A 23,324-nucleotide genomic window follows, 5' to 3' on the forward strand; every position below is an offset into this window, starting at 1 on the left:
TGGCACAGCTCTTATCTTCCTGCCTGTTACATACAACAGTCATTCTCTTTAACCATATACATTTGTATATCTGTTTTCTCATCCCAAGATGGGGATAGTAAGAGTTAGCCTGCCTAAGTATCAAGAATTTTATAATGACAAAGTAAGCTCTTATTTGCTGAAGTACTGTAAAATAACATGACATAATCCAATTACAATGGGATGGACATCTGTCAAAAACTATACTAAAGTATGAGAGTGGTTGATCTGAAGCTTTTATTTCTGTCTATAATTACATAGCAGGACCAAATGTCTTTTGAGGCTTTTACAATTACAAATAACATTAATGTCAACCAATATATCACTAAAGAAATCTAAGATCTTAGTGTTCGTAGGCATGACAGCAAGCATTAAAATATATACCATCATTTTGCTATTCATTTCTTCTACAGCGATGATATATAATTACATACATTTAGTCAATAGGATTCATCCTATTAAACATGAGTTCATAATAGTTTCCTGCCTCCTTCCATTTTCTAAAATGCTGGAAAAGAGTTCCCAGGATTAACTGGATACAAGGTCGTCAAGGTGCTTAGAATAAAATGCATCTGGAAACAGTAGCTTTTAAATCAGATTCCCGACATTCTGCAGGCCAAGGCTTGGCATCCTAATCTTCTTTACCTGACCCACTTCTTAGGGCTGAGATAGAAATTTCCTGAGGCTCTTCTCCATTATTCAATTCTGAAAAGTCATCACTGCCGATCCCTGCAGAAAGAAGTAAAATTCCTTAACCGTCTCAGTCTGTGTCCTAGGAATCAATCCAGCATGGAAATCTTTAGAAGGAAAATTGGAAATGGAAGCTCATGTAGGACCAGTAGGAATCTTCCTACCACCAGGCCACCTTGTGGTTCCATTTGACCTATCTGTCAAAGTTGCTCCAGGAACCATCCCTAAGGGCTGGGAAAAAATTTGCCATGGAAGACACTCTCTTTTGTCATCATTTCTTATGCTTCTTACCCTTTGCGCTTGTATGCACATACTTCTTCTTCTTGCAGCTCTGTATGTTATCCAGAAAGACTGTGGAAACAACATTTTCAAGATGTTAGGTCAAGGCCTCTATCAGCTGGGCCCTGAATAATCACGTGGAGCAGAGCACTCTTCCATCCTGGGAAATAATTTACCCTACTTATGCGAATGAAGAATAAACTTGTATTGCACTCGCATCATTGAACTTTTTGAGGTCTATGTGTTATATCAATTAGCCCATCCCACCTAGTTAAAAATGTATAATTTCAACAAATTAAATATTCTTATTTTAAAGGGTATAACAAAAAATTTGAATGAAGCCTTTGTAGCAAAGAAAGACATTTGTTACATCAAGATTTTTTAATTGCTCTTACATCTTTTCGTATTACTTATCCCCAGAATAGATTTGCTTCCAATATCCGCAGGATCTAGAAAGAAAAGGAAAACACAATGAGTAATCTATAACTAAAAGCGTTGTAAATCTTACGGCTATTCACGCTGTAGACAGGATTTAGACTAGAAAGATGCAATGATAATCATTTGTGTCTCTTCCCATCTAAAGGAAATAGGTCGCTACCAAATGGAGCAAAGGCCCACATTCCTTTGGCCCCAATTGCAAAATCAAAGCAGTTTTGAAAACCAATACTTTTTCATAGGTTTGCAGCTAACTAATTTGGCAGCAAATCTGGACCCGTGCTACCATGAGTCCATGTAAAATCTTTATTTATCACACTGAGGGTGAATTCACACAATCTGCTGCAGGAACGTTAATATAGTATATTTGAGAATGGGATTCTGCCTCAGACCCTCTTGGGAGTGTTTTGTAACATATATGAAATACAGCACATTGTATTTTAAAACAACACAATATTATTATTTCACATCTGGATTCAAAGGTTTTGAATTAAGGATTATGGATGTTTGCTAGGAGTTCAGGCTGTTAGTTCTGCCTCTTCCAGTAACTTTCCGTATGTGATGTGTAAAAGATTCTTAAATGCTTATGTATGGGAGTTTCCCCATCTGTGGAATGCGGGAGAACAACTGTTATCTGGCCTACCTTTTAGGTTTTCGTAAGCATAAAAGGATAGCTTATTTGTGAAGATATTTTCAAATATCATTGTCATGTTGGGGACCATTTGTGAAGAGTAATAAATTGAATTTGATGTTAATAACCAGAAGCTTTTCTTTCTGTCAATAATTAGAGAGTATGACCAGAGTCTTTTGAGTTTTGAACAAGTTTATGACAAAATCAAGTAATGGCAGACTATTCCACTTTCTCTGTTCTCTACAGAAAAGGCAGTGGGCAGGGGTGGAAATCACTATATAATCCAAAAATTTGGGGTATGTGTCTGACAGTATGTAGTAAAAACAGCACTGCTGTTCAACTAGAGCCATCTTATTAAGCTTGAATTTATAGTGATTCCTTTTTTTGCATTTTTCAAAATCGCCACATGAGATAAATGCAGAGAATGGACTCCCAGGTTGTGGAATGAGCTCAGAGTAAAATGTATCAGGAAAGAAGAGCTCTGAACTCAGACTCCTGATGTCCTGGAGCCCAGTAATGGCAGTCCTTACCCTCCTCATCAGGATCTCTTCGCCAGACAGAGCTCCTGGCTCCCAGAGGTGCCTCATCCACTCTGGACTCTGAAGAGTCTTTACATGCCATCACTGCAGAAGGAGCAAATGTCCCTTGAAGGTCTCAGTATATGACAAAGGAACCAAGATAGGAAAACCCCCAGTAGCTCTGAAAACCCAAGGCAAGAACGTTTCTAGGACAGCCTTGGAAGTCTGGTTTTGAAGAAGGCAGATCTCCCCCTTGGCTGCTTCCCAAACTCTGTTTGAAACGGAGTGCCACCCCTCCCCCGTCTAAAACTCCTTGGAATGTTTACTTGGGAAAGAAATTTTAAATTTTATTGTGTTTGAGTCCTTGACTTCTTTGGGTTTGCTTGTTACAGTCATTAGTCTAACTAATACAAAAATTAAAATACAAACTATCTTAAATTAAAACAAATTTGTATTTTACTTTTAAGGATATACCAAAGGTTTAGGATGAATCTTTTGTAGAAAACACTGTCCGTTTACAACTGTGAAGAGCTCTTATTTGTTCTTACATCTTTTCCGAGGGCCTTTTCTGCATGTTGGCAATTTTCTCAAATCCATGAGCTCTATAAAGTAAGATGGAGGAAATAGTTATTTGTTTGCAAAAGTCTTATGATTTCTATGACAACTCACACGGCAGATGGGCTTGCAATGGCAACAACATTTTGATGATCATTTCCTTCTCTTTCCTTCAACTGAATCTAGTTCTGGTGGCCAGAGGTCACAATGCCAGGTTCTTGCCCTACTCTCCCTTTTACTCTCCATGTGAATTTGTGAATGACGCTTACACACCACTGGCTCCAGCTCCTCATCTATAAGGCTAGGATAACCTGGTTACCATATCTCCCTCTTAAGGTTTTTGTGAAAACAAAGTAAAGCTTTATTTACAAAAGCCCTGTGAAAAAATCACAATAGAAGCCAATGGTTTAACTAATTTGGGTTTAAGAGTAGTTGATCACAAACTATTTTTCCAATAATAATTAAATAGCAGCACAAATTATTCTTTGAAGACTTTCTAAGTGTGGGACTAATGACAATATTGTCAACAAATAGAGGACTACTGTGCTACCTATGATCAATAGAATATAAAGCATACTGATAGAGAATAAGCACATTGTTTCAACACTTTAGCGTTAATAGACATGATAGAGTGTAGTCAAAGATACTGTCCTTTTACTAGCATATTTTTGCTACATTTTCTGTCCATCAATCGATTGGCCCATGCAGTTAAACAACCATTTATAACCCTTCTCTCCTCCTTCCACTTCTCAATAGGGTCAGAGAAGTTAAATGCAGAAATTGGTATTCTAGAAATAATGGAACCAAGGCATATGGAGAATGCTCAGAATAAGATTCATCAGGAAAACAGAACCCTGGATTTCGATTCCGGTTATTTGTTGTCCAAGGTGGCAAACCTAATATTCTTACCTGGTGTAAGCTGAGATCGTGAACAGGTGGCTTCTTGGATCTCTCCTCCTTCTCTTGATTCTAATGAGTCAAAGTTATTGACCACTGCACAAAAGAATAGGAATCCTTAAGGGTCTCAGTGTGTGACCGAGGACCTGATACAGCAGGAAATTCCCCACTAAGGAAACTTGGAAAAATCTTGAAAACCAATGGAAATCGTGGCCTGTGCTCAGGCCACTCCGATCTGCCTTTCTAAGTCATCTGTCCTGTAGGTTAGTGATGCTCCATTTCTTGTCCCCACAGCAAGGGGAAACGTTACTCTGTTGGAACCTTGCCTTCCTACATTTCGCTCTCTTCTATTTCTTATTCCTTCTACTTGTCATATCACACTTCCTTCACTTCTGCTGTTTCTCATGCCAGGAGATCTTAAAACTCCTGTGTCAAAGATGGAAGAGCCTCATTTACCCCCTGCCAATCTGGTGCCTCCTTGAACTGTTCGCAAGGCTGAGAAACAATATTCTCTTGTGTTTGAGCCATAGACATATTTTAGGACTACTTTTTAGAGCAGTTTGCCTACACTAAGACAAAAGTTAGAATGTGCACTCTCTAAAAACTGAAGCAGGCTTACATTTTACTTTGACAGATCTACCGAGCAATTAGAGTGAACATATTATTTAAAATATTGTTCTTTTGTAACATCAAGATCAGGTAACATTTTTATTTGTTCTTAGGTCTTTTCCTAGTATTTTCCCCCAAATAGGCAGGTTTCTAATATCCTCTGGGTCTAGAAAGTAGAAAGGGAAAACAAATCACCGATTTGTACGCTAAAGAGCTACAAATCTTATGACAACTCATGGTACCCATAAGATTGAGGAAACACAACATTTTGATAGTCATTTCCACCTCCAATTTTACAAAAGAAATAAGGCAGAATGCAGGACACTCGTCTTGTCTTTCCCTTTAATTGTCTATGAGACTTTTCGGAAGACCTTGAAACATTTATGTGATTGTGTTTTCTCATCAAGAAAACAAGAATAACAATGTACATCCTGCTTACCCCTTAAGGTTGTTGCAAAGGAAAAAGTAAGATATTATTTGTAAAGGTCCCTTGAAAAATCACTATTATGACACAACTTGCTGAAGAACTATGTCAGAAACAATACTTTCTGTGAAAAACAATACTTCAGCCCAACCAGAAGGACCTACCACTAGAATATACAATTATGTACTGGGGGGCTTTGGGGAGAAGAAGGAAAAAGACAATACTTTATCTGAAGTCTTTTTACGGCTAACACTAGATAGCTGGATGAGTTATCTTATGACAATATGAGAATATGACCTTCCAATAAAGGAATATTTAAGTTTCTGTTCCCTATAGAAATCACTGTATAAATCCAACGCTATAAACATAGAAACCAGTTTTAAAAACAAGCTCATGGGGCCGGCCTGGTGGCGCAGTGCTTAAGTTCGCATGTTCCACTTCTCTGTGGCCCGGGGTTCGCCAGTTTGGATCCTGGGTGCAGACATGGCACCGCTTGTCAAGCCATGCTGTGGTAGGCATCCCACACATAAAGCAGAGGAAGATGGGCAGGGATGTTAGCTTAGGGCCAGTCTTCCTCAGCAAAAAGAGGAGGATAGGTAGCAGTTAGCTCAGGGCTGATCTTCCTCAAAAAAATAAATAAATAAATAAATAAATAAATAAAAACCAAAAAAACCCCAAGCTCACTATTTTGCTATCCTATTTCTACTATATAGTCAACATATGGGTGCATATATTGATTAATAGAAGCCATCATTAATGCGTCTTCTCTTCAAAAAGAAAATATAATAGTTTCTTATCTCCTTGCATATCCCAAAAAGGTTAAGTAAAATAAATGCTGAGAGTGGGATTACAGGAGAAACTGGATCCATCATACAAAATGGGTTCAGAATAAGACGCCTCAGGAACCAGTAGCTCTTCATTCAGGTTCCTGCAGCCCAAGCCTTGCCCTCCCGCTTCCTTACCAGGGCAACTTTTCAGTATCCAGGTTGAAGCTTCTGAGAACTCATCTCCATCGCTGGATTCTGCAGAGTCGTCACTGCTGATCACTGCACAGAGGAGCAAAACCCCTTAGGGTTTCAGGATGGGGCCAAGGAGCCCACGCAGCAGGAAACCCCATTATGAGAGCACTAGGAAGACCTAGAAGCTAATTTAACTCAGGGCCCCCTGGTCTGTGCTTGAATGTGTGTGGCCTGCAGGTTGCTCCAGGTCCTACACAAAAGGTGATAAAATTCATGCACAGAGGGCAGCTTTGACCACCCTGAGACTCTTCCTACCCCAACCATCATGCTACCTCTTACCTTCACCCTCACTCAACATCTTACCCCCATCTTTGTTCTCCCTCCTACCTCCACCCTCATTCTCCTTCCTACCTCCACCCTCATTCTACCTCTTACCCTCACACTCAGTTTACCTCTTTCTTTCTTCCTTCCTTTCTTCCTTTCTTCCTCCCTCCCCTCCTTCCTCCCTCCCTCTCTCTTTTTTCTTTCTTTCTTTCTCTTTCTTCCTCCCTTCCTTCCTTCTTTCCTTCTTTCTTTCCTCCTTTCTTCTTCCCTTCCTTCCTTCCTCCCTTCCTCCCTCCCTCCCCCACCTCTTCCTTTCTTTCTTTCTCTCTCTCTCTCCCTGTCTTTCTTTCTTTCTGTCTTTCTTTCTTTCTTCCTTCCTCCCTCCCTCCCTTCCTCCCTCCCTCCCTTCCTTTCTCCCTCCCTTCCTTCCTCCCTCCCTCCCTCTCTGCCTTCCTCCCTCCCTCCCTCTCTCTCACTCTCTCTCTCTTTCCTTCCTTCCTTCTTTCCTTCTTTCCTTCCTTCCTTCTTCCTTCCTTCCTTTCTTTCTTTCTTTGCTGTCCCCTTGGCCTGGCCCATTTCCTCTACTTAAGTCTCTCTGGTGGTGGTATCTCTTTATAGCTTTCTTTGTCTTCATTTCTTTCTCCATCTCCTCTCACGACTATTTTGTTTCACCAATTTTTTCCCTCTTCTTTATCTCCTACCACCATACTTTCCTCTCTTGCTTTAGAAATAGTCTCTCAGACATCAATACTTAAACCTACCATTTCTGTCTTTTGGTATTTTTCCAATTCCTGGGGACTCTCTTGTGCTGAGCTCACTGCATAAGGTGCTGGTTTCCTCCCCTTCCTGCCTCTATGCAAGGCCACCGGGACTACTTTGAAGGACCCTGGACTTTGATAACGTGTTCCAGCCCCTTGCCTGGTACCTGTGATTCACATTACACATTCTTTTAGTCAGCCTTACCTATTACGTCAGATGCCTGGTTAGAGTTAGCCCTTGTTTGGGATTGCCTTTCATCTCCTGGGTTAAAAATTTCCTTCTTTATATCCACCAGATGTACAGAACAGGAATTCAGTTGGATTCCATGGCTGAGTAGCTGTGCTGCTGGACCAAACGGTAATGAACAAAGAATTTTCACTTGTCTCCCCAAAAAGGAGTAATCACCCTTCGTTACCATTAATAAGTCCTTCTCCCTGTAATCCCACTGCAGGGGTGAAGCTAACCCTTTCTCCCTTCTCTTTTCTTGCTGCTCAATTCTGTTCCTTCCTTTGCGCTTTACTTAATTCCGGGTTTTTTTTTGCTTGTTTTTACTTACTCTTCTCGTCCTTTTATGAATAATTTTTTGCTTTTCAAAAAATAAAAGTTTTATTTGCAGTATAACACACATAGATAAAAACGGGTAAATCGTAAATTATGAATTATCACAAAGGAAGCATACCTGGGTAACCATCACTTTGGTCAAAATTACTAACACCCCGGAAGCTTCTTAATGATGCTTTCCACGAACTTTCCCCACCACCTAGCTCAAGTAAACCACCACCTTGATTTTTGATACCATCAGCGATTAATTTGGCTTGTTCTGAAATGTATATAAATTTGTATAAATGGAATCATGCCCCCTTCTCTTATTTGCTCTCTCTCTGTCTCTGTCATTTGGGGGGAATTTGGCTTCCTTTCTCAACATTATGTTTATTAAAGTTATTTGTAACCATTTTGTATATTTATTTTCACTGCTGTATGGTATTTCATTGTAGAAATGGACGATTAAAAAAATAAAACCATAAAAAATCTATTTGTGCTGTTTCAAGCTTTTGGCTATTATGAATAATGCTGCTTTCCTATGTGTTTTTTTCAACATAGCATGCATTTCTGTTGGTTTCTGCTGAGTAATGTAATTCTCAAGTCACAGGCTATATGTATTTTCAACTTTGGAAGATCATATCAAACTGCTTTGTAAAAGCACGTGTAAAGGCAGAGATACAATTGAGAGAGCTTGGCAAATTCAAGTAACTAAAAGGAGTTTGGTGTGATGGGAATGTAGTGTGAGGGAGTGAGAGGCAAGTGATGGTGGAATATGCAACTGCATGGTAGGTGTCCTTCAATACTCGAACCAGGAGCAAGATAGGATGGAGGAGCCCTGCAGGGGATTGTTCCTCTATCTGAAGTGAGAAGTGATAGGGAGCTGGATCAGAGAGCATGAGGGGAATGAAGAGAAATGGACAGGTTGGAGATATTTTAAAGTTGGAATTCACAGAAGTGGCAAACAAAGTTGTGGTTGTTTTCATTCACTAAATTATGGGACTGTTTGTTACACAGCAGTAGATAACTGATGCAACTTCCAAATAGAGATGTCTTTCAGATCTTTGAATAAAGATTTTCAGGCACTTGGAGGAATGAGTCTAGAGGACAAGTCTGGGCTGGAGATGTGTGTTTAGGAATTAATAGATTATCGATGGTGGCTGAAGCCATGGAGAAGATGAGACACCTGGGGAGAGACCTATTTTTATCTGAGAGGGTTACAGAGCCATTTTGATCATTGCAGACACGTTACCCTTGTCAATCATAGTAGGAACAGCCTCTTGTGCCTTCTTTTCCTTGACTGTCTCCTTAAATTGAACAATGTCCTGATTCGTCTTCTCTCTCTTTACTTGGTCCACTCTCTACTGATTTTTCATTCATTAACTGTTATCTCATTCTCTACGTAGTTCTCTTTGTGACTCCTCCCATTTTTTTCTATTTGTTCATATTCATTTCCCTCTGTATCTTTCTCTATTCACACTCTTTTACTCTACATTTTTTTTAAATCACTGTCCCCCAGTGTCCAGCAGGGTTTAGGGTACAAGAAGGTGCAGAGAGTGAGATCCTCCTTACATGTGCCCTCGGGCTTCCCTATCTCATGCTACACCTGGCCCTGCTGTCCTCTGCCTGATTTTTTGGTTTATCCATTCTCTGTTACATTTTCTACTTTCTCCTATTCTCTGTTTCTTAATTGTTAATGTGACCTTCTGTATGCTTCTTCTGAATCAATTTTTGTCTTTCTATACATTTTCCTTATCTCAAGCATTCCCATCATCACCAAAGTTCTCCCTCTGTGCCTTTGTCTACCCTACTGAGTCCCTCCACCTCCCACTTTCTTTTCTAAAGGTCCTTCATCTGGGCTTCCTTACTTGCAAGTCTGACCAGGAGCATCATGCATGATTTCCATGTTTCTCTTATAACTTCTGAAAAGCAAGTTGCAACTTACTTCTTTTCCCCAACTCCATAACATGGCACTGTTTAGATTCCATGTCAATTTATCTGAAACCTATCTCACTAGTGTACTTTGTTATTTGGTGTCCCCAGTCTACCTTTCCCATATTCTCTCTCTTTATGTTCTCTCCCCAGGGACAGCCCCTCCATTAAAGAGCTCAGCTCTCTTTCCCCTTTGCACTTCATGCCTGTTAAAAGCAACCAGAGGCTACACACAAGGTTGTGGATCTTGGGAGGTGTTAGGGCTGGGGTGGAGGCAAGGTGTAGTATGGGAGAACAAAGGAAAGCTTTTGCTATCACAGAAAAATGAAGAAATAATTTAAAAAATTGGTAACGTAAGTAATAATTACTTTCTTCATCACAGGACGCTGGGCTGGGTGTTTCCCTTCTTGCATCTCCATTATTCTCTTGGATAGGTGCTTGTTCACAGGACTCTGAAGACAAAAAAGACCACAGCTGAGATCCGACAAAGCCTTGCTCTGCCTTATTTCCATTTTGTTACACCTCACTCAGCTTCACTTTCCTTCTCACATTTCCACTTATAGCTTGTGCAAATATTGCCAACTTCACCCCATGAAAGTGTTGGTGCTTCATGGTTCTGCAACCAATCTCTCCCTGATATCTTTGGACTTTTCTTTCTGTCTTTCCTCCCTAATGAGTCACTGCAACTCTTTCCCCTTGTCTCCTAGTTCTTCCTTTCTGACTTTCTTCCTCCAGGTCTCTCCCATCAATGTATCAGGCTCCATTCCTGTCCTCTATGTGTCTGTGTGATTTTCCCCTTGTTTGTTAATAGATGCCTCCTTGAGTTATGCATTACTCCATTCTCTGTCACCAGCAAGGACTCCTTGGCCCCTCCACACTCATGCAAACCCAGTCAGTCAGTCCTACCTGCTGGCTCAGACTCTCGGGCACATTGTTCATTTGCTTGATGGCTTTCTAGTTCATTATTTTTGTCACTTGTGGTATCTTTTCTGTTTGCATTTATCTGTTCTGTTTCACGGAGGTGCTCTGAGAGTCCATTTTCAGGTGGGGCTGTACCTAAACCACATTTTGATTCATAGATATTTTATTTGCCCCCTGCATCAATCAGAGTCCAACAAGAAAATACAAATCACTCTAAGCTTGTAAAGCAGAGGAAATTTAATCCAGGGTACTGGTTACACAGTTGATGGGAGAGCTGAGAAGTTCAAATAAAGGAACAGAGCAACCAGAAGAATTGTCAACAGGAAGCTATAGGAGGGACCAAGAGTGAGCCTAGTGACCAGAGTCATTGTGTGGGTAGAAGCTGGACCATGGCTGGCCTGCTTGATGGGAGATAGAGTCATGGGTGAGATGAAGTCACTGTCAGAATTGTGCCAGAGTTAGTGATGGGGTGAGGGCTTCTCCCTTGATTTCGCTCTCCAACCTCTTCCTACTGTCTCCCATATTAGGAAGCCAGCATTGAGGAAGCTGGCAAGCAAGTCTGCAGGGGTTGGTGGCCAGAAATGGAAGGCAGAGTGGAACAGGGGTGGGTAAGGAATGAACTCTTTGGAAACAACCCAGGACCAGCACACACTCCTTCCCACAGGGTGAGCCTCCTCTGCTCTTTGTGGGTTCCATCAACCCATCACACTGTATTCTCACCAACCTCAATAGAGTACGAATGGATAAATATATTTTTCAGTGCACTGTGGGGTGTTTTCATTTCGTGCCATTTTTCTAAACATAGTAATTTATGTAAAGTATGATTTAAAAATAATTCCCAAAATTTTATTATAGAACATGTGCCCTGGTGCATATTTTGTGCCCCATTTACAGCTCCTTGGAGCCTCCTCTTGGCATGGTGGGCACAAGACACAGCCCCGTCCTCACCTGTGCCTGTCACAGCCAGCTCTCCCTGCTGGGTCAGACTCTTGGACACACTTATTGCGCATCATTTGGGTTGTAGGCTGAAACTTCTCTCTTTATTTTCATTGCTCCCCATCACTGAGATGCTCTCAGATTCCATTTCCAAGCAGGGTTGCACCCAGACCACATTGTGAGTTATAACTCATTGCTTCCTCCCCTCATGCCCTATACACACACCCTGTATCCCTTCTCTTCTGCTCATTACTAGTCACAATTCCCTCCACTCACCTTCTCCTGTTCTCACCAGCTGCACTCGTAGATGAACAGCTAAGAATTTGGATTAATGCATGTTGTTTTTTATATTTTTAAGTAACTTTCTGAATAGACACGATTTGCTAAAATTATAACTATGCTTTCAAAAATCACTGATTTTTTTCTTTTATAAAATATACTATTATTTTTTTGATGGGAAAGATTTGCCCTGAGCTAACATCTGTTGCCAATCTTCCTGTGCTTTTTTTACCTCCCCAAAGCCCCAGGACATAGTTGTATAGTCTAGCTATAAGTCCTTCTAGCTCTTCTACATGAGCCACTGCTACAGCCTGGCTACTGACAGACAAATGGTGTGGTTCTGCTTCTGGGAACCGAACCTGGGCTGCCAAAGTGGAGCGTGCCAAACTTTTACCACTAGGTCATCAGGGCTGGCCCTATAAAAATGTTTTGTTAGTTAGAACATCCTTTCTTAAATAACACATCCCAACTGGAAGCTACATAATAAGGGTTTTTCATGGTGCAAGAAGTTCCTTGAGACTCTTCTACACTACTCATTTCCAAGGAGAGTCATGGAATAAAGACATGAAATTCACTATAGACTAGTGCGTTCTAAGGGCAGGCAAACCGTGGCCCTCAGTTGACCTTCATGGGCCAGAGGTTGGTATTACTTTTATCACTGCTTCTACAGCCTGGGGAATAATTAAATCCACAATGGATATCTGTGAGAGAAGACAATCCCAAAGTTTACTATAATGGTTAAAAGTTTAGACTCTGGTGCCAGAGACAAATTATGATGATAATTAAATGTAGTAATAGTAACAAATGCATGGAACACTGATGAAAAACCAGGCATGATTGTGAATACTTTACATGACAGAACTAGTTTAAAATCCATCACCCTGTGAAGCAGGTACTATTATCTCATGCATTTTATAGATGATGAAACTGAAGGACAAAGAGGGGAAGTAACTTCCCCAAGAGCACAGGGAGAATTTGAAGTCAGGTTGTGGGCATCCAGACCCCTTGCTCTGACACTACCTTACAGCAGACTTCAATCCCAACTCTCAGTTAAGTGAATTTGCACAACCAAATTCTCTAAGCTGATTCTTTCCTGTCTGAAAAATGGAGATGATATAACAGTATTTTAAGGTGTTTGAGAAGATTAAATAAAATATTACCTGTGTCATTATATGGGATACTGTGACTGATCAGAAAATTAAGTCATTATGATCAATGCCTTAAATTTATAATATTTAAAATATTTAGTAACGTTATTAAGAGTGTCATGGATTAAGGGGAGTCAAGAGTTGTAAACAGTGATTATTAGTTGCTAAAGTACCAAAGGATTTTTGCAGAGACCCATCTAGTGTTTGGAGGGCAGCTCCTGGCCCATTGCCCCAGGGATGATGGGAGAGGGTTTGCACAGGAGGCACTTGGTGGCCATGGTGCTGTGTGAGGGAACCAACCTGCGAGGTACCCTGTTGCAAGAGGAACACTCATCTCCCCCTCCCCCTACCACTCTCGCCACAGCAGTGGCCACCACTGGACATGATCTCAAAGCACCAAAGCAGTGATCAGATTCAAGCAATACAGAGGCAGAAAACTGTGAAGCCAGTCACATGGGCAAAATATCCAGAGCTGTCAGGAGCTGGCAGCAAGAGTGTTTGAGGAGGATGGAAGGAGCGACCCTCCCAGGCAACCCAGAGTAGGAAGACTGTTATCTAAGTCCTTGGAGAAACTGCAGAGGCAAAGACTGACAATTCTGGGCAATCTGTGATACACAGAAGCAGGCCCCACCACAGCACATCCCAGAATGGCACAAGAACAGCAAAGGATCACAGAACAGTCAACACAAACAGACCGTGATAAGACGAGGATTCTTCACCTGACCAGGATGGGCTTCGTGAGTTTTCGCCAGTTCCTAGGGGGAAGAAATTAGAAGTTTATTTCAGTAATTGGAGTATGGGCTGTGCCATTCTCCCCTAATCCCTTTTTCTACAAAATCCCTTTTTTATAAAGGGAGTTGGAGACCCCCTCCAGGGGTCAATGAGATCGGTACAGAGCCTATCAGTCAATACAGAGACCATCTGACCTGGTAGAGCCCACTCAACTCTTACAGTCCAAATCCATCCCTCTAGAGTCGGGTCTGGGGTCAGCTGCACCCCTGGTTGAGAGGGCTCCACCAGGCCATCTCACTGTGTGTCCTCCACGAGGCACTTGGGTAACTGCTGATGGCTTTTCTTGTCACCCACAACCATAGTGAACCTGCCTTTGTCCCCAGAGCTGCCCCTGACTGGTAGCCTTACCTCAGTTCCTACAAAGTCTGGGTGCCCTGTCCTCACCCCCTCTTACTCCACACTCTCCCTCTACACATCTGTTCACTCTGTCTTGTTGGCCTTTCCATGGGGATTCAGTGTCTGATTCTCCTCTACTTCCTCCAGCTCCCAGTATTCTTTTTCTCTCTTTCTCTCTGCATATATTTCTTTATTTTTGTTTCATGTTTCTGTCTTTTCCGTTAGATTATCTGGGTAGAGTATGGGGTTAAGAACATGGGCTCTGGGTTCAGAATTCCTAGGTTCATTCTTGCTCATTTGACCCCAGCCCAACTACATACATGGTCTCCAGACTTCAGCTTCCTTATCTGCATAATGGGCACATAAGTGATACTACCCTCCAATGGCAGCCATGAGCATTGAACCCACAAGTGCCAGAGTAAACGCTCAGTCAACTGAGATGTGAATAATATGGTTGTTCTCATTGTGTCCTTTACCCCTTTCTCCTCTGTCATTTCCCCTCCTTCCTCCTCTTTCTTTCTCTCAAAGTGCCCACATCCTCTTCTCCACATCTTGACTACTTTCTCTCTTGTCTCTATATGACTGCCTTTCTCCTTGAATATTCCTGCTCTTTAACAACGTCTCCCACATTTAAGTCAGTCCCTTCTTCTGCCATCATCAAAGGTCTCTTGTTTGATGCTAACTTTGGCCCATAGTTATAGCCCTTCACAGCTTCACATTGATCTTCTCCTACAGGGGACTCTCTAAATTGAAATTACTTCCAGGTAGTCATTTTCTTTAAATCTGGTTTACTGACACACTGGGTTCCTCTTCCTTTGTCTTAGTCATTGGACCAACAGTCTCTTGTCAGAGATTTTCCTCCAGGATTTGGCCTCAGGTCAGACACTCATGCAAGCACCCTCCCGTCTTCTCCATGCTCCTTCAATATCTCCCTGATTCACAGTGTCCACTCAGGGCTCAGCCCCCATCTCCCTTTCTCCTTTCCTCATAGCAGATGAGAATGGGTGTTTATCAGGTCGCAATCACCTTGTTCAAGTCTTAGCTGGATATTAGGCCTCTCCTCCATCTGTTCTCCTTCCCTTTCCTGGAGATATCTTTTCTCTTGGACTGCTGAAGAGAAGGTGAGAGAGAAGAAGGCAATTAGAGATCTCCATCAGAAACCAGAGACAACATCGCAAAATTACACGGTTAGGAATTTCCAAACCTCGGGTCACTCAGAGCTCAGATCCTCATGGCAAAATACCCCCCATCTTCCCTGAAACATAAGAGAACCCCCAGCAAGGGAGCCTTTATGTTTCCCACTCAAACGTGGGGATGAAGGAGTTTTGGAAACATTATGGGCCTGTTGCTCGTGTAAAAAAAAACTTCAGCTAGCCAGGAAAGCATACATCAAAATAAACGGTAGAATTGAAATATGTTTTCTGAACTGTTCAAGCTGTAAGGGAGAAACAGAGGGGTTTCCTTGGAAAAAGAGGTAAGATCCTAGAGAGATCCATGTGTATAATAGAGAAAGTCCACCAGCCTGAAAGAAACAGCTAGAGAAGAGGAGGGTTTGGCTTACTTGAGTCCGGGACTATGAATGTTCTCAAAGTGACAAGCCAGAAGACACAGGGAGGAACTAGACAGAGCTTCCATGGGGGAAAGATCCCAGGAACAAAGTAAAGACTCTCTGAAGCTACAAGCAGAGAGCGTATATCGCAGTGCTGGAAGACGTCCCCAAGAGTGTGGATCAGGGGCCCGGGAGGCTGCCAACGAGGGGGCCTAGGACACCAACCCAGGGCCCCTGCATGTGGATGACCCAGAAAACGTAGGAGGAAGCAAATAAACTAAGAAGCACAGGGGAGTGTCTCTGTGAGGAGTCCAGGGAGGAGATGCCATGGGAGGTGATGGGGCCTGTGCTGCCCCAGGGCTGATGACAGGAGCTCCTCCTGGGACAATGCCTGCAGGAGGTGAGATGGACAGGACTGTGGGGACCACAGATGCTTTGTCATCCCAGGACACATCTTCAAATACTGGCAAAATCAGGTAGAAGATGAGGAGAACAAAGGGCACAAACCAGAAAGGTGGAGGAGTCCTCTGCACAGGTTTTCCTATGAGGGGTTGGGGTTGGCGTGGTAGTGGAGGGCTTCTTTGCACTGGATGAAGGTGGGGGCCAGTCAGCAGGAGAAGGTGTCCCACCCTGGGCTAAACTCCCCAATCTCCTGGCTTTGGGCTCTTGACCTACATGTCCCATGGACAACAGGGTCCCGGAGTCAGCCACTGCCATCTCCCCTAGGGGCAGGTGGGTGGCAGCAAGTGTTGGTGCAGGTAATCTCAGCATGAGGAGCCCCAGAAACTAACATGTGTGATGTGGATACTGGGCCCGGGGAGGGGCATCCTGGCAGTCCATGGAGAGGATCAGAGCTCCTGAGATGTGGGCAGTAAAGGTAACTGCCATTCCCTTCGTACCCATGGCCTGGGGACATCTGGATTACAAAAGTAATATTGACGTGAAATTTGTGACTAGGTATTTGACTTCCTTTATTCCTTTTTTGAGTTGAATGACTTGCTGTAGAAATTTTGTTTTTATATTTTTTTAATTTTTAAAATTTTTCAAAATTTTTTAATTAATTAATTTTTTCTTTAAAGATTGGCACCTGAGCTAACAACTGTTGCCAATCTATTTTCTTTTCTTTATGTTTTTTCTCCCCAAATCCCCCCAGTACATCGTTGTATATTTTAGTTGTGGGTCCTTCTAGTTGTGGCATGTGGGACGCCGCCTCAACGTGGCTTGATGAGTGGTGCCATGTCTGTACCCAGGATCCGAACCAGTGAAAGCCTGGGCCGCTGCAGCAGAGCACGCAACTTAACCACTCAGCCATGGGGCTGGCCCAGAAATTTTGTTTTTAATTAGATAAGATTGCTATTGACATGAATCAACAAGACACAAGCTTTATGCTTACTTTTTTCCCCTTTCTTATAAACCTGTTAGCGTCTCTTTATTGCCTAGTAATAAACTTCAAATTGCTTAGCTTTATATGCTAGACTTTGCAAAATCTTCTTCAAACTTCTCTCTCTTGAATCAGCTCCCACAGTCTGCTTCTCACTCTCTGACTGAACCAAATGGAATTTGTCCTTGTTTTGAAAACACATTAGACTCTTTCACAATCCATGCCTGATCCATAGCATCCACCCTCCTCAGGACATGTGACCGTTTTTCTTATCTTATCTGGAGAACTCCACTGAGCCCAAACTGTGTTGGAATAAAAAGTTTTCTAGGCAAGTGCCTCTCTCTCTCTCTCTGTCTATGTAGTAGAGCATTCTCTTAACTGTGTTCCGTTAAACAAGTATAAATCATGCCTTCTCGGGAAAAATTCAAGAGTCAAACCTTTAGTTTTGTATAGCATCAAAAATAGTCCTGGGCAGAACAAGAGGTTTTGTGATTATTTGAGTAATGTTTGCTTCACTCCTTGTGGAGAAAGAGTTAATAAAACCATTTCTGCTTTTTTAAGAGCAAATTTCATGTTGGATTAACTTTCTTACTCTGGCAACCTGATGAAGGTGGCCTTTCTTCTGTGTTACTAGGCCAACACTGGGTTTAGGGTTAAAAATGAGCCATAAATGGTAGATTGCATGTAGATGGGGGTAAGGAAGGGTGTTTATGTATGGACTATAAGTCATACTTTGGTCTTCCTTCATTGTGGTGACTCTTGAAACTCAGCTTGTCCATCATGGGGTACCTGAATGTTACGATTATGGAGTTGTTACATGAGATGTCGACCCCCATGGTCATGGTGCTACTAAATCAATGTGGATCCTGCATTTACCAGTAAGCTGTCACTTGAGATGGGCAGTAGTGAACCAGGTAGACTGCTGTGTGGACTACTGCAAGGGGTATCACAGAAGAGGAGCAAATGATGCTGCCCTATCGGGATGCTGTGTTCCCTGTCATTTGTCCTTCTAAGTAAATCTGATGCCATGTGGCTCTGGCCATCCTGTGAGTCTAAATACCTAGTTAAGCAGATCTCTAGGTGGGTGTTGTGTGCCATAGTTACTATACCATAAGCTTCGAGAAGGCTCATGATACATGTGTTTTTAAACTGCTATATCCCCACTGCCCAGCACCATGTGTGGCACATGGTAGGAGCTCAATATATATTTATCAAAAAAAAAATTTGTCCTGGACATCAAAAGGTCAGTAATAAACCCAATTACCCTTTTCGAAGCTTTTATAAATGTACTGCAAATCGGGGTACTCCTGCATGTTGACCTCGCTGAACAAGGCTTCCAGAAGCGGCACATCAAAAGTCTTCTCCAGTTCACTGAGCACATGGTACACCACTCTTTGTATAGGGACCAGGCTTCTACAAGAATCCTGAGCATCCTTAAAAAAATATTGAATGGAGAAAATATAAATACAGGCTTCCAAGTTATAGAAGAGCCCTTGAAAGTGAATTTATGGGTAATGTACTCCAATTTCTCTACCTAGGTATCTTCTCAGGGAAAGTTTTAGGATTTCTATATATTTGCATGGCTACTAAGTGAAACAAGTAAATCCTTCCTCCTTAAAAATACCCATTTGTAAGATCTTCTCACACTCATTTACATTAGATGTAAGAGGAAGCAATTTTGAAGAACAAAAGTGGGTTCAAAGTTAAATGTTGCATGGCCCTTTAAGAACTTGGTCATATGTTTTAGGAATAGACTTAGCAGGTGATGAGCAGCTGCTTTGTTGATTGGACAAGCTCTGAACTGACTTGGCGTGGAAGAACTCAGGAAGCCAGGTGACAGTTCTCCCCTTTGTGAACTTGACCATAGAAAAAGCGTATTCACAGCGCAAAGGGAAGACTTGCATCTCTGTATGTCCAACAACACCTATTGCTAAAATAACCCAAATTCCTAGACTCTAGAAATACCAAAAAGAAAAAAAAGAAAAGAAAGGAGAAGAAAAGTGAAAACCGTTGGGGAAAGTATAGCAAGCAGCCATTTTCAAATTTGTCCTAAGAAGACATCAATTCTGCGTGTGCTTTAATGTTCTCAGGTCAAAGCATTTAAACCAAAGTTCATTGAAATGAAATGCTGTATCAATTATTGTTTCATTAAATCAATTCATTAAATTTATTAATCAATTAAAACTACTTTTAATTCTTATGCTATATTGTGTGCATTCCTGCAAGGCGTTATACATCTATGGAACACACCTGCTTCAGATCCAGCCAATCTCCACTGCTATTCACCCCAACTCCAGTGGGCACCATGGAGCACCATTCCTTCAGAAGCAGGACTGTCTCTGGTGATGCCTGCTTCTCCTTTCCCTTTGTACATACACGAACACTTACAGCAATAATTGAAAAGGTCCCCCAGTCATAGGAGGCTCCTCGGTTGGCTAGCTGTGCCCTGATGTTTGGGTCCAGGATAACAAAGCATAACTTAGTCTGGGGCTGCTTAACCAGATTGGGACATGACAAATTTACTTACTTCATACATTTTATTGGTAATGAGTTCACGGTCACGGAGGCCCTCAAAGAAAGGGTATGCTTTTCTAATTGCACTTGAAATCTCCACCTTATGTCTTTTGAAGTGCCTGAATACAGTCTCATAGAAGAGCCTGTCTTGTGCGTTCTTGTCTTCTGTGGATATGCTGGGGAGAAAAGACACCATGAGAAAATAGTCATCAAGACTTCGAGATGCTTGTGGAGGCCATAGGATTTTATGTATGGAGAATATAGGATTTTATATAGGAAACATTTTATATTTGAAGGCTATTTCATCCATAGGATTTTATATATGAAGAACCAATATATATGAAGTAAGTAGTCCTGAGGAGGGACTAGAATAAATGGAACTGAAGCAATAAATGGAGATATAATAGAAGAAAGTATAGAGGTTAAGAAAGATTTATACACAGGAGTGAAAAGGTCAGCCGTCCCAGTCAAAGCCATTGTAAAGATATGTTCTCTTATACATATCTGTAATATTTTGTTAATTAAAATTTTTTTAAATTTGTATAAAATTGAGATGGAGTAAACAAGTCATCCACAGAACAATAAAAAATAATGGAATAATAGTAGAATCCAACCTTGAAAATGCACCTTAATTAACAACTCAGAGAAAATATCTCAGAAAGAGAAAGACAAGGTGTCCCTTCTCTGATCTACAGCTCTTAAGAGAAATACCATCTTGGATAATAAAACTAGTTCATAAATGATAAGATGTGGTTTGATAATGATATGCTATGGTACAAATGGAGAATTTCGCAGTAATATCAATTATTTCTCCTGGGACTTCTGCTTTCTGTTAATATAAATCTGTCTGTGCTATTGTCATATATAGTGAATCTTTTTAGGCATCTGAATTTCAGAAATTGCTGCTCTTTCCTGTGAAAGTAATTTTAAACCAGAGTCTGTATTTCTGGTTCATAGTTGATCATTTTATTGCTCTGATATTAGTGTTTTAACCAACATCTTGTGTCCCTGAATATTATGAAGACTCAGAAGATTTCTTTGTCAAATTAGACGAGAATTACTCGCACTTCTCAGTACCCAACACGCATCAGGGAATAATAATGTCACGCTATTGTGTTGAATTTTATTTTTCAAAAAAGTTTCTGGTTAAATTTTGCAGACTGCAAAGAAGTGTTTGTCTTTTCTTTTATTAAAAGCCCACTAAAATACTAAAAAAGGAACTGGGTTCACAATAACAAAGAGAATGGCAGGGGCAGTGAGCAGATGAGAGATTTCAACCCAAACCTATAAGACAAAAAAGGAACTCTAATTGCTATTGTAGGTAAATGATGCTCCCAGGAGTCAGGAAGCAACCAGTGTGCCCTGTGGAATGCTGAAGAGGCAGGGGGGATAATAAGGGAGTCATGATCCTGAAAACTAATGTGTTATTTGTAAAACGAACAACAGAACAGTGCATCTTCTACCTCTCAACCCATAACGTGGCTACCTGGAGCCAGGCAGCCTCTCAAAGGCAAACATTGCTGTCCTGTCTATCACCGTATGTTCACTTGGATTGTTATTGGATTTCGTATATGGAATAGTATATCATGTATGCTTTTGTGCCTTACTTCTTTTGCTCATCATCCATGTTGTTGGATGAGTAGAAGTTTCTTTCTTTCTATTGTCGAGGGTATTCCACTGTGTGGGTCTATCACTGTTCTTGCCCAAGTCTCTTTGTGGCATGACTTTTTTCATTTCTCTTGGGTAAATAACTAGGAGTAGAATTGCTGGGTCATTGTGTAGGAGTGTTTATCCACTTTAGAACCTGCCAAACTGCTTTCAAAGTCTATTAGGAATAGCCTTTTAAATTTAGCCATTCCAGTGTGTGTGATGTGGTATCTCAAATAGTTTTAATTTGTATTTCTTTAATAAGTAATGATGTTGAGCACATTTTTATACGCTTATTGGCAATTCATATATCTTCATTTGTGAAGTATCTCTTCAAGTCTTGGCCCATTTATATTTTTGGGTTGTCTTTTACTTATTGCTGTGTAGGAGTTTGTTATAAATTAGGAAAGAAATGTTTTGTTTGATTTACGTATTGCAAACATTTTCTCCCAACTTGTGGTTTGTCTTTCACTTTCTAAATCATTTCTTTAATGAGGAGAAATTTTTAATTTTGATGAAGCCAAATATATCAACTTTTTTTCTTTTGTGCTTAATGACTTTAGTGTACTATCTAAGAAATCTTTGCCTCCCCCAAGTTAACGAAAATATTCAAAAAGCAATTTACAATATAAGCATGGGTCTATTTCCAGATTTTCTATTCTACATCATTGATCTGATTGTCTATCGTTATGCCAATAGCAAATTGGCTTGAATACTATAGCTTATAGAAAGTCTTGAAGTCATTAGAGAAAGATTTTCTTGGCTTTTCTAGGTCTTTTGTTTTTTCACATATCTTTTAAAATAAAATTGTCAATTTCCACAGGAAAAACCTCTTGGACTTTTACTAGGTTTGCATTGAACCTATAGATAAATTTGGTGAGAACTGACGTCTTAACAATATTGAGCTCCAGTCTGTTAACATTGTATAGCTCTCTGTTTATTTGGTTTTCCTTAATTTAATTTAAGAAGTGCTTGTAGTTTTTAGTGTAGAAGTCAGGTACAACTTCCATTAAACTTACTTCTAGTTATTTCATTCTTTCTGGTGCTACTTTAAATGGTATTGCTTTTTAAATTGCTTATTACTATTGTATGAAAATAGAATGGTTTTCAAAAATATTAATCATGCATTCATCACCTTGCTAAATTTGTGTATTTTAGTAATGTATTTGATAGATTTCTTTTGGATTGTATAGAAATAAGTAACTATGTCATCAGTAAATAAAACTTTTCTACTTCTTCCTTTCCAACAATTTTCCTTTTCTTTTTCTCCCTTATTGCTCCATTAGGCATTTAAATACAATATTGAGGAGAAGTGGTGAGAGTGGACTTCCTTGCTTGTTTCCTATCTTAGAGAAAAAGCATTCAGTATCACCATTAAGTAGGATGTTTGCTGTACACTTGTGTGTGTGCGTGCACATATATATATATTTTAAATATATGTATTTTAAATGAGACTGAGGAAGTTTCTACCCATTCCTAGTTTGCAGAGTTTTACCATGGACAGATGTAGAATATTATCAAATGCATTTATATGGTTTTGCTTCTTTATTCTTTAAATTGGTGAATCACATTGATTGATTTCCAGAACCTCCTCTTAAGTAGGAACAGATAACCACAGGTCAGTAGACTTTTGAGGAAATTCTCCAAACAGCAGAAAGAAAGAATAAAATGAAAAAGAGAAAAAAGTTACTCCAGAAGAAACAGAGATATTATAGGAAACAGGAGAAACTTAAAAACCTCTAATATTTTTAGAGAGATTGGAGAACACATATTGCACCCCAAGATACAATGAAAAAGGAGCTATCAAAGAAACAGATAGTGGCCTTAGATATTTTTTACAACTGAGTTTTGGAAATTGAGTAAAATTTACTAAAATGGTTATAAAATAAAATCGAGGAAATTTCCCAGAAAATTAAGTAAAGAGATTAAGCAGAGGAAAAATGAGTAAATTTGAGAGAAAATATAAGAGGGTAAAGATTAATTTAGGTGGTCTAACAGCCACCTAATTGGAGTCAAGAAAACGTGCAAGGAAAATGCAGAGGAGGAACACATCAAGAGAATTTTTTAAGGAGATACTATGGAGCAGAAGGACATGAATTTTTTCAAAGGACAAAATTGGGTACTTAGACAAATGAATTTTAAAAGAACCAAACAAAGGCACATCATTATAAAATGACAACAATTAAAAATCAAAGAGAACTTAAAAGCTTCCAGAAAGAATTATGAAACCGGTCACCTGTGGAGGAATGAT

At 40.5% G+C, this 23,324-nt stretch overlaps 1 protein-coding gene across 21 annotated transcripts in view; it reads right to left on the minus strand.

Moving 5' to 3' along the window:
• Positions 1-23,324, minus strand: part of SP100 (SP100 nuclear antigen) — a 92,009-nt gene that overhangs the window by 40,993 nt on the left and 27,692 nt on the right. For 2 of the 21 annotated variants that reach the window (XM_014836015.3, XM_044751322.2), the window contains exons 2-15: positions 19,440-19,602; positions 18,177-18,345; positions 15,009-15,092; positions 13,550-13,609; positions 10,477-10,626; positions 9,939-10,022; positions 7,303-7,443; positions 6,019-6,102; positions 4,036-4,119; positions 3,120-3,173; positions 2,584-2,676; positions 1,383-1,436; positions 1,000-1,059; positions 664-747 (exon numbers count right to left, since the gene is read on the minus strand). In XM_014836015.3, coding sequence (XP_014691501.2) covers positions 664-747; positions 1,000-1,059; positions 1,383-1,436; positions 2,584-2,676; positions 3,120-3,173; positions 4,036-4,119; positions 6,019-6,102; positions 7,303-7,443; positions 9,939-10,022; positions 10,477-10,626; positions 13,550-13,609; positions 15,009-15,092; positions 18,177-18,345; positions 19,440-19,602 — 1,364 coding nt within the window. Of the gene's footprint in view, positions 1-663; positions 748-999; positions 1,060-1,382; positions 1,437-2,583; positions 2,677-3,119; positions 3,174-4,035; positions 4,120-6,018; positions 6,103-7,302; positions 7,444-9,938; positions 10,023-10,476; positions 10,627-13,549; positions 13,610-15,008; positions 15,093-18,176; positions 18,346-19,162; positions 19,603-23,324 lie in introns of those variants that run through there. The other 19 variants (XM_070489438.1, XM_070489436.1, XM_070489437.1 and 16 more) reach the window with 14 other exon arrangements.

The sequence above is a fragment of the Equus asinus genome, chromosome 19, assembly GCF_041296235.1.
Source record: "Equus asinus isolate D_3611 breed Donkey chromosome 19, EquAss-T2T_v2, whole genome shotgun sequence".
In the NCBI taxonomy this organism is placed as follows: domain Eukaryota; kingdom Metazoa; phylum Chordata; class Mammalia; order Perissodactyla; family Equidae; genus Equus; species Equus asinus.